This window comes from Magnolia sinica, chromosome 13 (genome assembly GCF_029962835.1).
Source record: "Magnolia sinica isolate HGM2019 chromosome 13, MsV1, whole genome shotgun sequence".
Classification (NCBI taxonomy): domain Eukaryota; kingdom Viridiplantae; phylum Streptophyta; class Magnoliopsida; order Magnoliales; family Magnoliaceae; genus Magnolia; species Magnolia sinica.
In genome coordinates this window covers 32066059-32086381 of record NC_080585.1, presented here as the reverse complement: position 1 = coordinate 32086381, position 20323 = coordinate 32066059, and the positions used below count along the sequence as shown (strand labels likewise).

General features: G+C 39.7%; 1 protein-coding gene across 2 annotated transcripts in view; it reads right to left on the bottom strand.

Annotated features, from left to right (window-relative positions):
• The window catches only part of LOC131223473 (delta-1-pyrroline-5-carboxylate dehydrogenase 12A1, mitochondrial), a 91581-nt gene that overhangs the window by 32255 nt on the left and 39003 nt on the right, over positions 1–20323 (bottom strand). The window contains exons 7-8 of one of the 2 annotated variants that reach the window (XM_058218901.1): positions 20219–20302; positions 497–601 (exon numbers count right to left, since the gene is read on the bottom strand). In XM_058218901.1, the coding sequence (XP_058074884.1) occupies positions 497–601; positions 20219–20302 (189 nt within the window). The remainder of the gene's footprint in view (positions 1–496; positions 602–20218; positions 20303–20323) is intronic. The other variant, XM_058218902.1, reaches the window with a different exon arrangement.

The window sequence follows — 20323 nt, the reverse complement described above, 5'->3', positions numbered from 1 at the left end:
AGAGTTCAATCATCATTGCCTCTTTTGCACCTTAACACCAAGTTTTCTAACATACACCACTACTGATGAAGGACCCTTTCTATGGATTTTTTACCCTGAGGACGTATGCAGGGCTGACCTTATCCATCCCCTGCAAAACCTCTAATGATAATTACCTTCTTCCCATACCACAGAACACTCACTAGAGAAATCATAGAAAAGTCGCTGCAAATAAGATTTATCAACGCATTCACTCCATCACATTACAAAAGGGGGAGGGAAGGAATTCTTAATGTGATTAATGTCATCCTTATGAATAATATTATTAACAAATGTCAAAGAATAAGTAGTATCAATTAAATTACACAAAATGTCAAGTTAAATCTACAGATTTTCTCAAGGTATTCAAAGAATTAGTAATATTTAAAATAATTTAAAAAAAAAAAAAAAAAACAACAACAAAACAAAACAAAAAACAAAATGTCAACTTAAATTCACAGATTTTCTCAAGCTCTACCTTGGTATCGACTTTAAGAGTAGGTTTGTTGCCCATATAAAGTGCACCCATCAATTGCAATAAAGGAATCTCCAATGGAAAATTAAAGGGAGTGACAAGTGCCACCTGCATGAAAAGCTCTCCGACATGTGTCAAATGCATCGCTTTGCAGATTGTAGAAAACAAAATGAGAACTCTGAAGTTCTTTGCATGAAATATTACTTGAGTCTGGCTGCACTAGAAGATTTAATGAGAAATCTGTGTTCTTTTTTCTTTTTCTTTTTTACTTGCTTGACTGCAGAATACTAGACATTAAGTTGCACATTAAATTGCACATATTGGACAATTTCCATTACTGTTCTAAACTCTCTCAGACCACAAAGAAAATATATAAGCATAATATGATGTGAAGTATCAACAACAGTCCATGAGAATAAACCAAGCCACAGTAACTATACATTCGAACAAAATTTTGTAATTTTTATGCGGTAAGTCGTCCTATTAAGCATAACCAATAAATGGGACATGGAATAGATCAATCATGTAATTAAACCAAGTAAATAAATCAAATACCTTGTAATAGTATCCATTACAAATATGAAAACATGATAAGGTTTTCAAATTTTGATGAAAATTCAATTGATTCAACAGACATAAGAAATTTTAAGGAATGATTCTCACTGAATAGATAAAACACATTTCACACTGTGATTATTTAGTATGTAGTATGTACTACGAGCATCATAAAAGAAGATAAATTTTGACTCCAAGATATTGGAAACTTCCATTCCATGTAAACTATAAGTTATTAGAGAATAATGTCATAAAATTCACAACTTTTTCCACTATATCCTTAGCTCTACTTCCTCCTTTAGCACCTGTTTGGGCTTGTTGAAAAATAAAATAAAATAAAAGGGATACATTGATTTCCAGGAAATGACGAGGAAAGAAAAATATATTCCTTTTCTTTTATTTTACTTTACTCTTTTTTTTTCTTCTTTTTTTTTTTGGCAAAGAAAACAATATTTATGCTGTTTGTTTTCTTTGAAATTTTTTCATGAATATTGATTTAACTTCCATTTCTCTTGTATATCTAACATAGTTTGAATAAAAAGTTTAAATTTATCGGCATATGTTTGCCTAGCCAGCATCCATAATCCATGGTCCATTTTGGTCATTTAACATTGCCATATTGACCCATCTTGATGGTGGCCTTACTAGGTCCAATTCTTCTCTCAATAATCAAGGTTGGTTCTGTAATCAGGTGTACCTAGGGGTGTACATCGAGTTGAACCAAGTCGAGCTAGCCTTAGCTCAAACTTGGCTCAGCTCGGTCCTCGAGTCTGACTGGTCAGCTCAGCTCGGTTCGGTCAGCAGCTCGGCCAATTCGAGCCAAGATCGAACCAAGTTCTCCATTGCAGCATTTTCACAAACACCTGGACTGCACCTTCAAAATCTCACTGTATTTGAGACAGCAGCAATGGTTTTACAGGTATTTTATCAAACACCTTCTAAGCAACATAAAAATCAAGAAAAAAAAGGGTGTTGGTTTCATAGACATACCTTCCTTGCCACCAGCCACACTTCTTTGAGTCATTTCATCAAACGCTTAGTAAGCAACATCAATATCACAGTAACCGAGTCACCGAATTGGTTCAATCCGAGTTGAGTCGAGTTGGGACCAACTCGAACTCATTTTTTAGCTCAAAAAATCAGAGTCGAATCGAGCTTTTTCGAGTCAAGTCGAGTCGAGCGAGCTAACTGAGCTAGCTCGGTTCCTGTACACCTCTAGGTGTACCACACTTGCAAATTGATGGTCAAAAGAGATGACTCCATGATGAGGACATCACATCGTGTACACATTTGCGTACGTATCAAAGGAGGAGGGAGGCCTCACTGATTTCTCTATGGCTAGGTGAGATCTATGTTGAAGACCCCATGTGCATGTGTGAGCATCTGAAAGACCCCACACTGGGAAGATGCACATGTCTTGCTTTAGGGAGCGATTTGGACCGTTGGATTTGAAGGACGTGACAATCGGGTCGTTGGATCGCATGGATTACATGATCGGGCAGTTGATCGTGGATCATTCTCGTCATCATAGGACATTTATGTTTTAGGATTTAGTTTATGATTGATTTATGATTTGAACACCTTATGAGCAGTTTTATTTGATTTTTCATTAGACTGGGGTTATTTTGATCAAAAGTCATTAAGCAGGGTCTATTTGTAATTTTTAAAAGTCTATATAAGGGGGGTGGGGGGTTTGACCCCCTTAATGTTGGTTTTGTTTATGAAAAAAGAATAAGAGAGAACTCTCTCGTCTTCTCTCTAATCTTCATGTGATGTGAGGATATCTTCCATGTGGCTTGGAAGGAAGATCGATGTGAGACCTATCTTCATCAACGAAAGTGCGAGGCTTCCTTTTATCCCCACATTCATATGTCTTCATCAACAATCAAGGTAGTTCCTCAAGTTTCTTCTTTTCTTCTTCCCCCTATCTCCAGAATCCATCAACAACCTTCCGATTCTCCTCCTTTACACCTTTCTCGACAAGCCAAACTACAAAAACCCCAAAACCCAACCCTACCTAGCCCACACCTGTGACCGTACAGCCACACATGTGAACCCCAAAGGGCTGGCCGTACAGTCACACCCCTTGTCCCTTTGGCTTTCCACTACCTCTACAACAAAACCCCTTCATTCCTACCTATAACCCTAAACCTAAACCTAAAATTTCAAATCTCCCAATTTCCCCAAATTCCCAAACCCTAGATCTTCAAATCCTTCAATTAAGCCCAAATCCCTAAATTCCCTACATCCCAAACCCTAATTCCCATCTCCTAACAACCCAGGCTTAAACTATGCATGATTTCCTTTAGAATCTTGATATTTGCGATGATGGTAGCAAGATTTAAAGTTTTCATTAATTAATTTAAATTTGTTGATTGATCTCTCACGTTAATTGAGTTCATGCATTGGTCCTACATTAAATTTGGTATCAGAGACCATGGGTTTAGCATAAGATTTTTGTGTTGCACTTAGGTTAGAGTCACATCTAGGGTTAGTAGAGCATACATTGTATATAGGATCTAGGATCATATTGCCAATTTTTGTTCATAGTTTGGAATATCCTATAGCTGAATTTTCAGCTACCGTTTTCCACTTATACCATTGCATATAGGATCTAGGATCATATTGCTGATTTTTGTTCATAGTTTGGAATATCCTATTGCAGAATTTTCAGCTAGCATTTTCCACTTATACCATTGCTGAATTTTCAACATAGTAATCTCAGGTTGTTACTTTGTTGAATTTTCAGTTTGTAATTTTCAGATTACATTCTTGCTGAATTTTCCGTTTGGTACTCTCAGATTACTGCCCTACTGAATTTTCAACATTATATTTGAGGGTGATGACTTGCTGAATTTTCATATTAGTGTTTCTAGTGTGTCTAGTTTGATCTTTAGGTTGGTTTTATCTCTATCATAACATTATCCCATGATCTAGGTTTCCCTTTTAGAATTCCCTTGTGTATGCCCACTCGTTTTGGACGTGGTTTTGGTTTATGTCCCACTATGAACCTAGAGCAGATTGTCGAGGCCCTTAATACTATCAACAACCATCTAACGGCAATTGAAGCGCACAATAAAACACCGCTACTCAATTGACCGTGACCAATACACGCATCAATCAACTTGAAGCCTACCTAAAGGAAAACTCCAACACTAGGGAAGATGTTCAATCTCAAGCTGGAGATCAAGTTGATAAGCGATGCGTAGTCGTGGCCAAGACGTTGACCATGATCAAGCACAAGTGCAACCACAACGTGAGGAACATCATGATCGTCATGGTCCAGACGCACAAGTCATGAAGGGTGTAAAAGTTAAGGCTCCCAATTTTGATAGTCATTTGGACCCCAAAATATTCCTTGATTGGGGACCACTATTTCGAGTGGTATGATATGTCTGATGCTCGTTGAGTGAGATTTGCTAAGATGAAGTTGGTGGGCCATGCCAAACTTTTTGGACCAACATGGAACATAAAATTGAAAGGAGATGAGAACCCTCAGTTGTGCACTAGGCTGAGATGAAAGAGGTCCTTAAAGAAAAGTATCCCCCTCTCTTATCGTCAGAGGCTCCTAGACTAATGGCGGGCCTTAAGCGAAGGACCCATGACTGTGTCAGACTACATTGCCAAGTTCGATGAATACATGTTGCGATGTGATATTGAGGAGGACCCGATGATTATAGTATACAGATTCAGGATGGGCCTTCGATTCGAGATCCAACAAGAACTTTATTCTCGTGACATTGGCACATTGGAGCGCATGTACCCAAGTGGTGTAAGACATCGGGTACTATCTTAAAGCACCAGTTGGTAGGCGTTCTGACTCTCAGGATCCAAGTGTTAAGACTTCTCTTCAAAGGACTAAGTCTATTGTGAGAAATCCATCCAAGACCCAAGTTGGTTCCCAGTCTAACCATAGAGATATCAAAGGAAAAGGGATAGCAAGTGCTAACCCTAGGGGAGGTGAGCAAACGAGATGCTTCAATTGCCATGGATTTGGTCACTTTGCGCATCAATGTCCCTTGAAAGAGAGGAATAAGGCTCTAGTGATTGGCGAAGGTGAGGAAGAAGGAGATGAACTCGGCAATTTTGAAGAAGAAGTCTATCAGCCTAATATCATTGTTGGTGGTGATGAGGAAGTAGAGGAAGAAGAGACCACACCACTTGCAGTAGTCAGGTGCGCCTTGACCAATGCTAATGAGAATGATAATTGGCGTTAGACTACGATTTTTTACACCTATGCAAAATGCGGGGAGAAGAATTCCAAGGTGATCATCAATAGTGGTAGATGTACAAATGTGGTCTCCACTAACACATTATCCCGTTTAGGTTTGAAACCCGAATTGCACCCTCAGCCCTTCAAAGTTTCATGGGTTGACGCATCTTCCATGCCTGTTACCCATTAATGTCTTGTGCTTGTTCATTTTGGATCCTATTCAAATTCATTGCGTTGCAACGTTTTACCCATTGATGTTAGACACATCACTTGAAGCGGCCTTGGCTATTTGATCGCGATGTGATGATATATGGCCGCTCAATGTGCGTTCGTTCATGCAGCAAGGCAAGAAGATCACTCTAATTCCTCTCCCACCAAAAAGCAATGTGGAGAAGAAAGTTAAGGGGAAGTCGAGTAACCCAAGGGATACGAGGAGATCCCAACCTAACTCTTTCCTAGATGATATGTTAGACACGATGACGGGTGCCACCATCTTTTTGAAGATTGACCTAAAGAGCGGATATCACCAAATACGTATACGCCCAGGAGATGAATGAAAGACAACCTTCAAGATGAAGGATGGGCTATACAAGTGGCTAGTCATGCCCTTTGACTTGACTAACGCCCTAAGCACATTTATGAGAGTGATCACCCACGCGTTGGGACTGTTTATGGGTAAGTTCCTTGTGGTGTATTTTGATGACATTCTTATCTATAGCACATCAAAGGAACAACATCTCCACCATCTGAGACAAGTTTGCGGGGTCCTTAGAACTGAAAAGCTTTATGCCAACCATAAGAAGTGCACATTCATGTCAAATAGAGTTATCTTCTTAAGGTTCATAGTATCATCTGAAGGCACGAGAGCGGATCCCGAGAAGGTCATGGCCATAGTTGAGTGGCTTGAACTGTGCAATATTCACGAGGTGTAAAGCTTTCACAGCTTAGCAACTTTTTATAGGCGGTTCAATAGAGGGTTTAGTTCCATCATGGCTCCAATCAGTGATAGCATAAAGAAATGAGAGCTTGTATCGACTAAAGCCGCCTCTAGAGCGTTTACGGAGATTAAGGGTAAGATGAGCGAAGCTCCCATCATGCACCTTCCAGACTTTTCTAAAGTCTTTGAAGTTACGTGTGATAGATCTAGGGTAGGTATAGGTGGAGTGATTAGTCAGGAAGGGCACTATGTAGCTTATTTTAGTGAGAAGTTGAATAAGGCAAAGCAATGGTATTCCACCTATGACAAAGAGTTCTATGTGATCATCCAATCCTTGCGCCATTGGCAGCATTATTTATTACTACAAGAATATCTTGTTTTCTGACCACAAGGCCTTACATTACCTTAGTTCCTAGAAGAAACTAAACCCTAAGCATGTTAAATGGGTCTAATTTCTTCAGGAATATTCTTTCATTCTTAAACATAAGGCCGAGGTTGAGAACAAACCTATTGATGCCTTAGTTGTCATGAGGCGCAACTCTGTGGAAGTGACTGGATTTGAGCGGCTGGGAGGAGTATCCTACATGCCCAGACTTTGGTGAGTTGTACGCGTCACTACGAGATGGTCAGTCGAGCGACAGTCATGGGTTTGTCATCATCGATGAGTTCCTATTTAAAGGTGACAGACTCTGCATTCCCCGTACTTCCCTCCGTGATTTTCTAGTTCGGAAACTTCATGTAAGAGGGATAGTCAGTCATTTAGAGAGACGACCATTGCCCTTGTGAAGCATAGGTTCTATTGGCCAAGTCTCAAGCAAGATGCCGCTAAGATAGTTGGGCAGTGCAGGACCCGACTTGTCAATTAACGAAGCAAAGAAAGAAAAATACAGGATTGTATACGCCTTTGCCAGTGCCTCATGCTCCGTGGCAGGACATTAGTGTGGATTTCATGTTGGATTTACTAAGAATATTAAGAAACATGATTCTGTATGTGGTTGTGGACCGTTTTTTTCCAAAATAGCCCATTTCATTCCGTGCTTGAAAACATCAGATGCCTCATGCCTCCAATGTGGCTAAATTTTTCTTTGGGGAGGTAGTGCGTTTACATGGTCTACCTAAGACCATAGTGTCTGATCGTGATGTACATTTTATGAGCTATTTTTAGAAGACACTATGGCGTATGATGGGGACAAGGCTTCAATTTTCATCAACCTATCATCCTCAAATAGACAATTAGATTGAGATCGTCAATAGGAGTCTTGGAAATTTGCTTAGATGCCTTGTCGGTGATCACATCAGAATGTGGGATATTGTTTTGCCTATAGCCGAGTTAGCGTATAATAGTTATATTAATAGGTCCATCGGCATGAGTCCATTTGAGGTTGTGCATGGCTACAAACCTAGGAAACCGGTAGATCTCATACTTATGTCTGTGTGTCATAGGCCATCTGAGTCAGAACATGAATTTGCACGTCACATACATGAGTTGCATAGTGAGATCAGGAAACAAATTAAGCAAAGAAAAATATAAAGCATTTACTGATTCTCATCGCAGATTCCAGGAATTACAGGTAGGAGATTATGTCATGGTTCGTATGAGACCTGAATGGTTCTCACATGGGGTAGTTAAAAAATTGCAAGCGCATAGTGTAGGATCATACAAAATACTACTGAAACTAGGTCCTAATACGCATGTAGTAGACCATCTACCTACCATGTGAATTAGCTCGACTTTTAATGTGGAAGATCAAATACGATATAAGGATCCTTCTACTTCGCCTTTTGATTCATTTTTAGACCCTCCCACAGACCATGATCCAATTCCTAACCTATGGTCCCCACCTAACCCATCATCCCAACCTTTGTCACCATTACCCTCCTTGCCTGCTCGAAGTGAACAAGTCGAAGATATACTGGACACGCAAGTAGTTTCCACTCACCATGGAGGATTTCAGAAATTCCTCGTGAAGCGGAAGCACAAGCCGGTTTCAAATAGCACCTAGATTACAGAGGCAAGAGCTGCAGACTTTGGATCCCGACACCCTGGAGCGTTATAAGAGTTTTAGTCCGCCAGAGGCAAACTCTTCTCAGTCAAGGAGAGTTGATGAGGACATTAGATCACGTACACCTTTGTGTACATATCAAAGGAGGCGGGCCGCACCAATTTCTCTATGGCTAGGTGAGTATTCATGTTGAAGACCTTATGTGCATGTGTGAGCATATGGAAGACCCCACACTGGGAAGATGCACATGGGTTGCCTTAGGGAATGATTTGGATCGTTGGATTTGGGGGATGTGACGATCGGGCCGTTGGATCGCATGGATTACATGATCGGTCGTGATCGTGGACCATTCTCGTCATCATAGGACATGTTTTACGATTTAGTTTATGATTGATTTATGCTTTGGACACCTTATGAGTGGTTTTACTTGATTTTTCATTATATTATGGTTATTTTGGTCAAAAGCCATTAAACATGGTCTATTTTGTAATTTTGAAACGTCTTGAGACCATATAAAAAAGAGGGGGGCCGGGGGGGTTGACCTCCTTAATGTGGGTTTTGTTTATGAAAAAAAAAAAAAAGGGAGAACTCCCTTGTTTTCTCTCTAATGTTCATGTGTTGTGAGGATATCTTCCGTGTGACTTGGAAGGAAGATCGGTGTGAGGCCTATCTTCATCAACGGAAGTGTAAGGCTTCCTTCTATTTCCACATTCATATCTCTTCATCAACAATAGATGTATTTCTTCAAGTTTCTTTTTTTCTTCTCCCTTTCCCCAAAATCCATCAACAATCTTCCGATTCTCCTCCTTTACACCTTTCTTGACAAGCCGAACCATAAAAAACCCAAAACCCAACCCTACCTAGCCCACGGATGTGAACCCATAGGGTTGACCGTACGGTCCCACCCCTTGTCCCTTTGGCGTTCCACTACCCCTACAACCAAACCCCTTCATTCCTACCTATAACCCTAACCTCAAACTTAAAATCCCAAACCTCCCAATTTTCTCAAATTCCCAAGCCCTAGATCTTTAAATCCTTCAATTAAGCCCAAATCCCTAAATTCCCTACATCTAAAACCCTAATTCCCATCTCCTAATACCTAAATCCCTTAATTCACAACTTTAGCCTTAACTTCACCCTTTTCCCCAAACTTTCCCAAAACTATCTTCACCCACACCCAAATCTAGTAAACCCTAGGTAGTATTAGACATTCTCCTTTAAAATAGGCCTAACCCTATGCTATTGGGATGTTTCTACATCCATTAGATCCTAGTTTCTCATGTTTAATGGTCTTGTAGGATGATGCTTGGCAACCTAGGTTTAAACTATGCATGATTTCCTTTACAATCTTCATATTTGCGATGATGGAAGTAAGATTTATAATTTTCGTTAATTAATTTAAATTTGCTGATTGATCTCTCACATTATTTGAGTTCATGCATTGTCCTACATCACTCCAAATTTGACATACATATCCACTTGATGATCATATGTGCCTAATTATTAAGACAATGCATCATGCAGTGCTTCCTACCTGATAAGCGGCTTGGATCTAGCACACATGTGCCATGTCTTCATGTGTGAGAGGCAAATGCCAAAAATACGCAATAACAACAGTGCAAATAGCATTCCTCTGAAAGCATGTTAAGAGTCCCAGCTAACTCCTCGTGCAAGCCTAGTCGGAAGATGCTTTTGGCTAAAGATCAAGGTGGTCAACATATCAGGCGGTCCACGTCTAGAAAAGGTATGGATGATGAAAAGAAATTGTCCTTTGGTCCATATTCGACAAAAATGTGTTGGCTGTCAATTGAGTATGACAGTGGCCCAATTTAAGCAACCTAACAACCTGATCATTGTGCTGGCCCAATTTAGACTTGGTGGAATGAAAAGGTTGGCGGCACCTAACGTTGACCCTGATCTTGCAGATGCATATCACTTTGGTAAGAGCCCCGTAGTTCACTTCGTCAATCTCTCGTTGCATGTATCAGTCGTCCCCCATCCCCCCCAACACACGCAAGCGGAAACGTGGTCCAATAGTGGGCCCAACCATAAACTGGTCATAACCCAGAAATCTCACTAAAGGATCATTATCAATATCCAAGTGACAACCAAAATTAAAGGTTAAAAATGAAAAACAATCAACATCTCAAATTTAACAGAAGCACATCCATTGAGAAGAGGTTCTCTGTGCTAATGGATACACCAAAAATACAAATAGCCAGCCAGAGTTCTAGCTTTACAGTGTGATTGGGTTTTAGTTTGTACATAGTTCAGTGATCCAAACCATTAATCTGACACACCTCATCGGGATGGCCCATACCAAAAATCCCCTTAGACTGGAAGATCCTAGACATGGAATCTTTACCTTTTCTTGGTTTAATATGGACCAATTGTTGGATTTTCTTTCTTAACCATCTACTAGTTGGCACCAACTGAAGGGTTCAAATTTCATCAAAGGAAGATTCTCGATGCATGGCCCATCCAGGTGGGACCCATCTATCAAATTATCAATGTCATGAATCAGCAAATCATGAGCCCCACTTGTACAAATTGAAGAAAGAGTAGCATACACTGCACAAATACATTTAGCCATGGAGCAGAAGTCTGGGGTATCATAGTTTGTTAAACAGTTTTAAATAAAGACGTAAGAGATGTGCAATGCAGGAAAGAATTTTTATTAGCAAATCCAAAAGGAACCTACTATATTTAATCTTCCTTCAATTTTTTTATGACTGCTATTTGCATACACCCATCTGCAAGCACCGAATACAAGCACCAAAGTAGCCCATACATGCAAGATTCTAGCAGTCCGTTGGAGGCAAGCCCCAGGATATGGCATAGCCCAAAACTCATGCTGATGCACTAATCCGGTAGGTCACACGTAAAAAAGTACATGTGTTTTCTTCTTTTGACATTCATGCTAATGCACTAGTACAAAAAATCCAACCAGTGGACCACATTGGATGTACATGTGCTTTCTTTTTTTGACAGTCCATTTGTTGACCACATATTTACAGAGAGAGAGAGAGAGAGAGAGAGAGAGAGAGAGCATAAAGAAATTGTTTTTTTTCTTTTTTAAAGGTAACAACAGTTTTATGAAAGTAAGCAGAAAGGCTTTATTCTACAAAACAAATTGCATGCCAGCTAAGAACGACCAATCATTTTGGTCAAAATCCTTTATACAACAAATCCAGCCTATTACATTCATTTTAGCTCGTTTATATACATCTCTGCCTCCAAGCCGCTCTTGTTTTGGAAGCACCAATCATTGTTGTCTCCCCAAGTTGCCCATAATACAACCATCATAACCAGCTTCCGCACTGTTAACTCCTTTTTCCTTGTTCCACCACCAGGCCAAGCTAGTAAAAAGCCCACTATGGATCCCGGCATCACCCAAGGTATGCCAAAGAAATTGATGAATCTTTCTCACACCTTCCCCCCCATGCACATCACACAGCAATTCGGAATTACTAACAATCTCTTATGGAGATTATCAATAGTAAGGATCATGTTCCTGCCCACCAACCATGTAAATACCACCACTTTGGGAGGAGCACCGCAAGACCAAACAAAAGATAACATATTGCTTCCTCACCCGAGGATGGTTGCCCCAACAGCTCATAAAGGAGAGAATCGAAAATCGCCGTGATTTTTCTAAGGACCACACCATGGAGTCCTTGCTTGGATGTGACTTGAGACGGTCACGCCACTCCAAAACCTGAGCATAATCCTCCACTTCCTCATCTGACAAGTTTCTTCAGCAACGGGGAGACCAAAACACAAAATCACCAACGAATGAGAAGCAATGATCAACTGTCACCTCCAAATCCACAGCTACCCTGGCTAGAGATGGAAATGCCGATAGAAGTGAGTACTCCCCGATCAACAAGTCCTTCCAAAACTTAATCCTTTTCCCATCACTCCAAGAAAAGTAAATCCCATCCTTAAACTAGTTTGTCAAAGATGTTACCCCCTTCCATAATCCAAACACCCTATAAAAGACGAGTCTTGCACCAACCATCCCATTTTCTAGAGACTGTATTTTCTTACTATTACTTCTCTCCACAATCTTCCTTCCTCCAACCCTAGCCCCCATAACCATTTGCCTCGATGAGCTTGATCCGTTTACTCCAAATTCCTTGCACCAGCTCCCCCCTCCCTATATATCATTTGTATACCTCCTCCCATCTTAAGAGGTGGAATTTATGCTTCAGCTCAACTCCTTGCCACAGGAAATTCCTTCTTAGTCGCTCCAACCTGTCCATCATCAATGCAAGACACTTAAAAAGTGACATGAAATATAGCGGTAGAATTGACGTAGCTGCTTTTATCAATGTAAACCTGCCCCTTAATGATAGATGTCTACTTTTCCACCTTTATAACTTCCTTTTTACCATTTTGATTACCTTGTCCCATAATTGTTTGGATGGCTTATCAACAAAGAAAGGAAGATCTAGATACATTTATGGAAAAGAGCCTGCCCTATACTTGAAAATCTTCGCCAATGCAACCAACTCTTCACTATTGGAACACACACTAAGCAACTCACTCTCGGAAATCTTGACTCTTAAACCCAATGCTGCCACAAAACTGTTGAGATGGAAGGGTAGTTTAGGTCTATGTGGTTAAGTTAGTATGTGTACCTGTGTGTGAGGGAATATCCTTGTAGTTGGGGGTCTTTTTGTCATTTTCTTATGATTAAACTTTCTAATGAAGGGGGAGATGTGAGAAAGTATTCACCTCTCCCCATTCTCGTCCTTTTTTCCTCTTCTTCTTTCTTTCTTATTTTTTCTTCTCTTTTCTTTTATTCTTTCAATGGTTTTAACATTTCATCTTGGTATCGGAGCATTAAGATCGTCATAGGGGTTCAACAAAGGACGATTAGAGGCAATTCAAAGTGTAGTTTGCAATTGCAACATCATCTAACTGTACTACTGACTTCAGTAGCCATACGGTCAGGGTGGTCTGATCAGAACAAGACCACCACCGCCTGGATGCTGAGTTCTGTTTTCGATCTTTTATGTGCTTGGCATAGTGGGGGGGCTAGTAAATCTACGAAGGCATTGTGGAGATTACTCATCATGGCTATATTTTGGGTAATATGGAGAGCTTGAAATGATCGTTGTTTTAACAATAGGGAGGTTACGGTGTTGGATTGCATTCATAAGATCAATTTGTGCATGTTGGGTTGGGATAATTCTATAAAGATGATAGACATTGACTAGTTTCATTCAGTATTACATTTGTAATTTTGTTGTGTTTTTGTTTTCTTTGTATTTTGTGTCGCTCCTCGTGAGTTTTTAATAAAATTTTGAACGTTAATTTTCAAAAAAAAAAAAATTGAAAAATATGGGTTTTAGAACAAATTGGATGATTGCAGTCCTACGAGGTGTTTGAATCAGTTTGTTTTTACTGAAGTTGATTGGAATGGGCTTATGTTGACTGGATCACTATAGAGAGAGAAATCACAATTTTTCTACATTAGGGAGTGACGTCACTTAGGGTTTTTTAGGTTGTTTTCGTTGGAGTATGGAACAAATCAGATTCGTATCTACTCTACTTCCACATCAGTTTAACAGTTTCTTTAAGTATTTAGTTGTGTGAATAACCCTTAGTTGTCTTCTGGAGTAGCTTGTGAGGACCAATTGGTGTGTAACTAAGCTGGGAAGAGCCTGGAAGTACCATTGTTTGAGGTAAAGAAGCCTTTTCTGTCAGTTGGAATTGACGTTGTTCATCTACAGAGATGTCGAACTGCATCAACACCGAGGTTAATTCACATCCCACTGGAGGTTCATCCCCAGAAAATTTGGGAATACAAATGATGACGATGAAGCTAAGTGGCCCCAATTATTTGCAATGGTCACAGGCCGTGAAGATGTTTATTGGGGGAAGACTCAAACTTGGATATCTGATAGGAAAACTAAAGGAACCAGCAATCACTAATTCCTCTCATGACAAGTGGGAAGCAGAGAATTTGTCAATCATGGCCTCTTTGGTCACTTTTATAGAGTCAGATGTGACATGTGAGTAATGGATTTATGATTTTGAAGACTCCCAAAGAAATTTGGGATACTGCAACCCAAGCTTATTCTCAGGTGAAGAACTTTGCTCAGATTTATAAACTACGATAAGACATTGCTCATCTTCGACAGGGGGAGAACTTTGTTAGCTACTTTGCAATTTCAAGGAGTGTGGGAAGAGTTGGATTTCTATGATCCATTATGAAGTGTGCATTGACGATTCTGTGATGTATATAAAATAAATAAATAAAATAAAATAAAATAAAATAAAAAGAAGAAGAAGAAGAAGAAGGTAGAGAAAATCGTATAATTGATTTTTTTTGCTGATCTTAATCCGGAATTCGAGTTGATCAGAGTACAGTTACTTCGACGAGATCAATTGTCCTCGTTGACTCAAGTATATGCACACATTCAGAGTGAGGAGAGTAGGTTGGCCTCAACACAATAGTATAATACTGAGACCGTAGAGAAATCAGCCCTTGCATCGAGTGCTACTTTCCATAGGGGAGAAAAGGAATAAGTAGCCTACCAAGGAGAAAAAGGATTTGAAGTGCACACACTGTGGAAAAACCGGACATGACAGAGAGCATTGTTAGGAAATTGTAGGTCGGCCACCCAAACACAATCATAAGAAGGGTACATATGCGGCCAACACATCCTCTACTACAAAACGGTCCACATCCACTAGCATCACTACTCCCAACCCACGGTCTAATCCTATTGAAACCTCTCTAAGGGCTAATCCCTCACCTAGGATGGTGTACGTGTCAGCAGATGAGTTGGAGCATTTGTGCCATAAAATACACAATTGATAAATCCATCTACCTCAACCTATGCTCACACAAGCATACATGCACCTGCATTCCACACCGATACATTTTCCTCCACTCCTCCGTCATTGATCATTGATTCTGATGCCTCGGATCGGTGTCAGAGGTATTGATATCGCTACAAGTTTTGTTGGCTGGGGATACAGAAACAATATCAATATTGCCAATAACTGGAAATGTGGAGAAACATTGGGGAAGCATGGGGAAAACGATACAATTTTTCAGTGAAACTTCAAGAGATGCTAAAATACACATATTATCATATTTAGGAATCAAAAAATTGTAAAAAGAATGCATACATAATAAGTTTCCATTTAATGGGGGCCTAAAATCATATGTTGTCATAAGAAATCACACAACCATCTCATCCATCCCATTTATCCATCCAACCTTCCTTCAAAAAATCAATTGACATTTCAGAATATCGACAACACATAATATTTTGTTGAAAAACCATCGACAACTTGAAAGGAAATGAAAGATTGTGGTATCGACATTACCCATGCTGTGATGACGATAATATCGTGATATTATTGATATTATCGTCGACAAATTAAACATTGCACACAACCATGTGCGCATAAAAAAATTCAAATTAAATTTTTTTTATAAGCAGATTTTTGGCAATATCAATACATTGGCGATATTATCGAAATATCACCGATACACTGGTGAAACAAGAAACACCTAGAATTTATGTTGGAACATTTTACTCATTATGTAGGGGTTTATCTGTAAATATGCAAAGTAGGGTCTTATGTGTAATTTTGTGTTTATTAGGATGTTATTTGTAAATGGGGGAAACCCTACATATAATAAGATAATAAGACAGAATAGGGCTCTCATGTTTTTGAGCTCCTTAATTTCCCATCTCTCTCTGTCTCTATAATTTTTCTACATTCTGTATATAAACTTCATGGTATCAAAACCAAGTTGCATTCAAGGTTAAAAGAGGAACTCAAGGAGCTGAATAGGAGAAGGTTTCACATCCCAAACCCCTGTTGACGTCAATTGTACGGCCGCTAACACCAGTCGTACGACAGCCATACAGTCAGGTTGGGTTAAATTCCATACCCCATGGTGTGGCCAAATAAGAGGAGCATAATGGTAATTTTTCCTCAATTTTTTGAGATCGTTTGATATTTTTCCTACATTTTCTAAGTTATTCTGGAAACTGGCCACCTATCGTCCATTCTTCATATTTCTTCTTCCTCAATGGTTTTTTATGTGCAAAACCTATATTGTTTGGACCTTTTTTGGATGATCTATACATTGGAAGTGGTTTCGGGCAGATCCGACACATATACATGATGGTTTTGTCAAAAATAGGGGTCGGTTTTCCCTTTTTTGGGTGTTGCACATACACAATCTGTTCGGTGTATAATCCTGCGACCTTGTTATGATTTGTACCTCTTGTTAGTGTTGTTTTATCCGCAATTTCATATATCTATGGATCCCAAGGTTGTTAGACATCATTCAGAGGGACCTCTCTCCATTACTTCCACCAAGTTCAATGGGAGTAACTTTCTTTTATGGTCCCGAGCTATACAAATGTATGTTGTTGGGAAGGAAAAGCATGGATTTCTCATTGGCACTTCCAAAAGACATTCCACTTCACCATCTATTGATTCTACAAAGACAGATGCATGGGATTCTTCAAATGCCATCGTGATGGGCTGGATTCTCAATTTTATGGAGCCCAGTATTGTTTATGCTTCTTTTATGAGACTACATATGATCTATGGAAATCTCTGAATGATACTTATGGGACTATTTCCAATAAGCCTCGCATCGCCCAGTTGACTACAGAACTTTACTCTGTCACTCAAGAGAATGTCTGTTACTGAGTATTTTGGGGCCTTAAAAAGCTGTTGGGAGGAGTTAAGTCACCTACAGCCTCTTAGTGAACTACCAAACAATCGTAGTGTAGAAATCGTGAAGACATGGGAAAATGAAGCCAAAACTTATAAGTTCATGGCAGGCTTTAGTGAGTATGAGGCACTGCAAACTCGGTTGCTATGGATCCATTTCCTTCACTCCATACAGCCTATTCCATTGTTCATACTGAGGAGGCATGCAGACAGGTAATGACAGCCCCAGTTCTCACCTAGGAGAGGACTGCCTTTACATCTACCACTATTCCACCTGATAGTCGTAGTGGTGGCTTGGAGCAGAGGACGTGGCCGTCGCCATGGGAGATTTATATGCACTTATTGCAATCGATCTGGACACACTCAGGACAAGTGTTTTAAATCACATAGTCGCCCTGTTGCTCATGCTACAACTTCTGATGAGGTTGGAGCCACATCTGATACTCTTGGTGGCCTTTCTCTTGATCCATCTCCTGCTTAAGGTTAGACAGATATTGTCACCATGACACGGGCCGATGTTCTCGATCTTCAGTGAATCATGACACTTTAGGTCCAGTCTGCCTCTTCTGCCTCCTTCATTGCAACCACAAGTACTGCATTTCATGCCTCTTCATTTCCTACAACCTAGATTATTGATTCGGGAGCCTCAGATCATATGACTGGTGAGCATAGTTGTCTTATCCCTTCCAGTTCAGATGATTGACATCATCTAGTTCATCTTGCTAAGGGAACCTCCACACCAATGGAATATATTGGTTCTATTCTTTTTCTCCTTCTCTCACCGTATCCAATGTCCTCTATGTTCCTAAATTTAGTGCACATTTGATCTTTGTTAGCAGTCTCATTAAAGCCTTAAACTGTTGTGTGATGTTCTTTCCATCTTATTGTCTCTTTCAGGACTTGAGTACAAGGACTATTGGTGTAGGCTATGAGCTTGGTGGTATCTACTCTTTGCGTCAGGGGGAGCTTTCTACTGATAGTGTTTCTGCTCCTTCGTTTGTTTCTAGTACAGTCTCGAAAGTTGTCTACTGGATTGTGGCATGTACGCCTTGGCATGTGTGCTAATAAGTAGGATGATGTGTCTCTTCGATGTGAAGCGTGTCAATGTAATAAACATGTTCGAACTACTTTCCTATTGTTGCACAACGTAATAATAAAATGTTTGCTTTAATACATTCTAATGTTTGGGGTCCTAGTCTAGTTATGTCTCTTAATGGTTTTTCTTATTTTGTTACCATTATTAATGATTTTTCCCGTTACTTGTGTATACTTGAAGCGACGTGATGAACTTCCACACTTATTTCAATCATTCCATCAAATGATCAAAACATGGTATGATTGTAATATTCAAACAATTCATTCTGATAATGGGGGCGAGTATGTATCGAAAATTTTTACCTCTTGTCTTCAAGAACATGGCATTCTTCATCAGTTCCCTTGTGCTTACACACCGCAGCAAAATGGGGTGGCTAAGTGCAAGAATCACCATCTTCTTGAAGTGACTCACTCACTTTTGCCATAAAGGTTCCTAAGTCATACTAGTCTACTCCTCTTTTGACATCATGCTACTTAATCAATTGCATGCCTTCACAAGTTTTAAATGGTAAAACTTCATTTCATACACTCAAACCTGATTGTCCTCTCTTTCTTATTCCTCACAAGGTTTTTTGTTGTGTTTGTTTTGTTCACTTACTAGGCCCCAAGAGAGACAAGTTTGATAACCGGTCAATCAAGTGTGTATTTCTTGTTACTCTTTTCATAACAAAGGCTATAGGCGTTATGATCCATGTTCTCAAAAATTTTATGTTTCCATGGATGTCACTTTTTTTTAAGAACATCCCTTCTTCTCTGTATCTGATTCTGTGGATGTTGCTGACATGCAAGTCTCTTTGACAATGCCGTTGGTTGATGATCCACCTGTTACTTCTGCAGCGGCACCTAAGCAGATACTTACCTATGTCTGGTGGAAGTCGAGGCCACTATTTGCACCACTGGTAGTTTCTCTTTCTACCTTAGGTAACTCCCTCATTCCTATTTCTTCATCATCACCTATGGCTTCTCGCACTCTTAGTCATCATCCAACCTTGCATTCTACCTCTAATTTTCTTTCTTATGCCAGTGTCTCTGTAATATCATGCTTTCCTTGCTGCTACTTCTTCTTCTTCTATTCCTAAGTCTATTCTTGAGGCTATTGCAGTCCCTGAGTGGAAGCATGCAATGGAGGCTGAAATGGTCATGTTGGATAAGAATGGCACCTGGGACCTTGTCCCCTTACCCATGGGAAAGCATACCGTTGGATGCAAATGGGTGTACTCGATAAAGTATCAGGCAGATGGTTCAATTGAAAGGTACAAGACTCGCCAGGTTGCAAGGGTTACACCCAGAACTATGGCGTGGAAAACAGATGCATGATCCATTCTTTAATGATGCTTAACCATGATAATTTCCTATCTTATATTTGTCATGATTCCTAGAAAACAGATACATGATCCATGGGGGTCCTTACTCTTGCTCGGGCGGTAGACTCTCAGGAGTTTCAACACCCGGTCAAGGGTTCGAGTACCCATAGGTGGTGAAATTCCACTAGCATGAGTGTGTGGGGTGTGTGTGTGCGTGTGTTGAAAAAAATATAAATAAATAAATAAATTTAAAAAAAAAAAAAAGGATGCATGATCCATGGCTTTTTATCACCTCCACAGGTTATCGAAGAAAACAATAGCTGATCCATTATGTACTTGCCCAAAGCAAGAGAAGAGTTTCCACATTCGTACATTAACCATGAATAATAGTCGAAGCATGGATTATTAGTGGAACATGGTTACATAAAAAATAATAATAATAATAAATAAAAACCAATTGGCAGCAAGTACATATTCTGCACTGAATATTGGAAGCAGACAAGTCTTTCTCCAGAGCAGGCCTTCCAAAAAGCCAGGTGGATGGTAGTTGAATGGACAAATGCCACCAAAGAGTTGAGGGCACTCCCAGGGAAATGTTTCACAACAGCTGGAGGTTAACTTTCTTTGTCCTAGTTGGATGATTTCTCATCATCCCATTTGTATCTTTGCCTTTTTTTTCTTAATAAAAATTTGAGTTACAAAAAAAAAAAAAAGGTACATATTCTGCATTTCAACAATTTTATTCTACATCATCATCTATGCCTTATCCCAACTAAATGGGGTCAGCAAAACACAATTTGTATTCCGCAATGGAAAAAAATAACTCCTATCTGGTTCAAAGTGGAGTTGTTGATGCTTCTACTCATAAGAATCCATCATTTCAAGGATAGGCCTTACAGGACCATATGGCCAACGGAAACCATGACTTTGCTGCCCGAGATGATTTCCAGGTACTGCAAAAGACCTTGCTAGGAAACGAACCTGGACGTTATAAAAAAATAA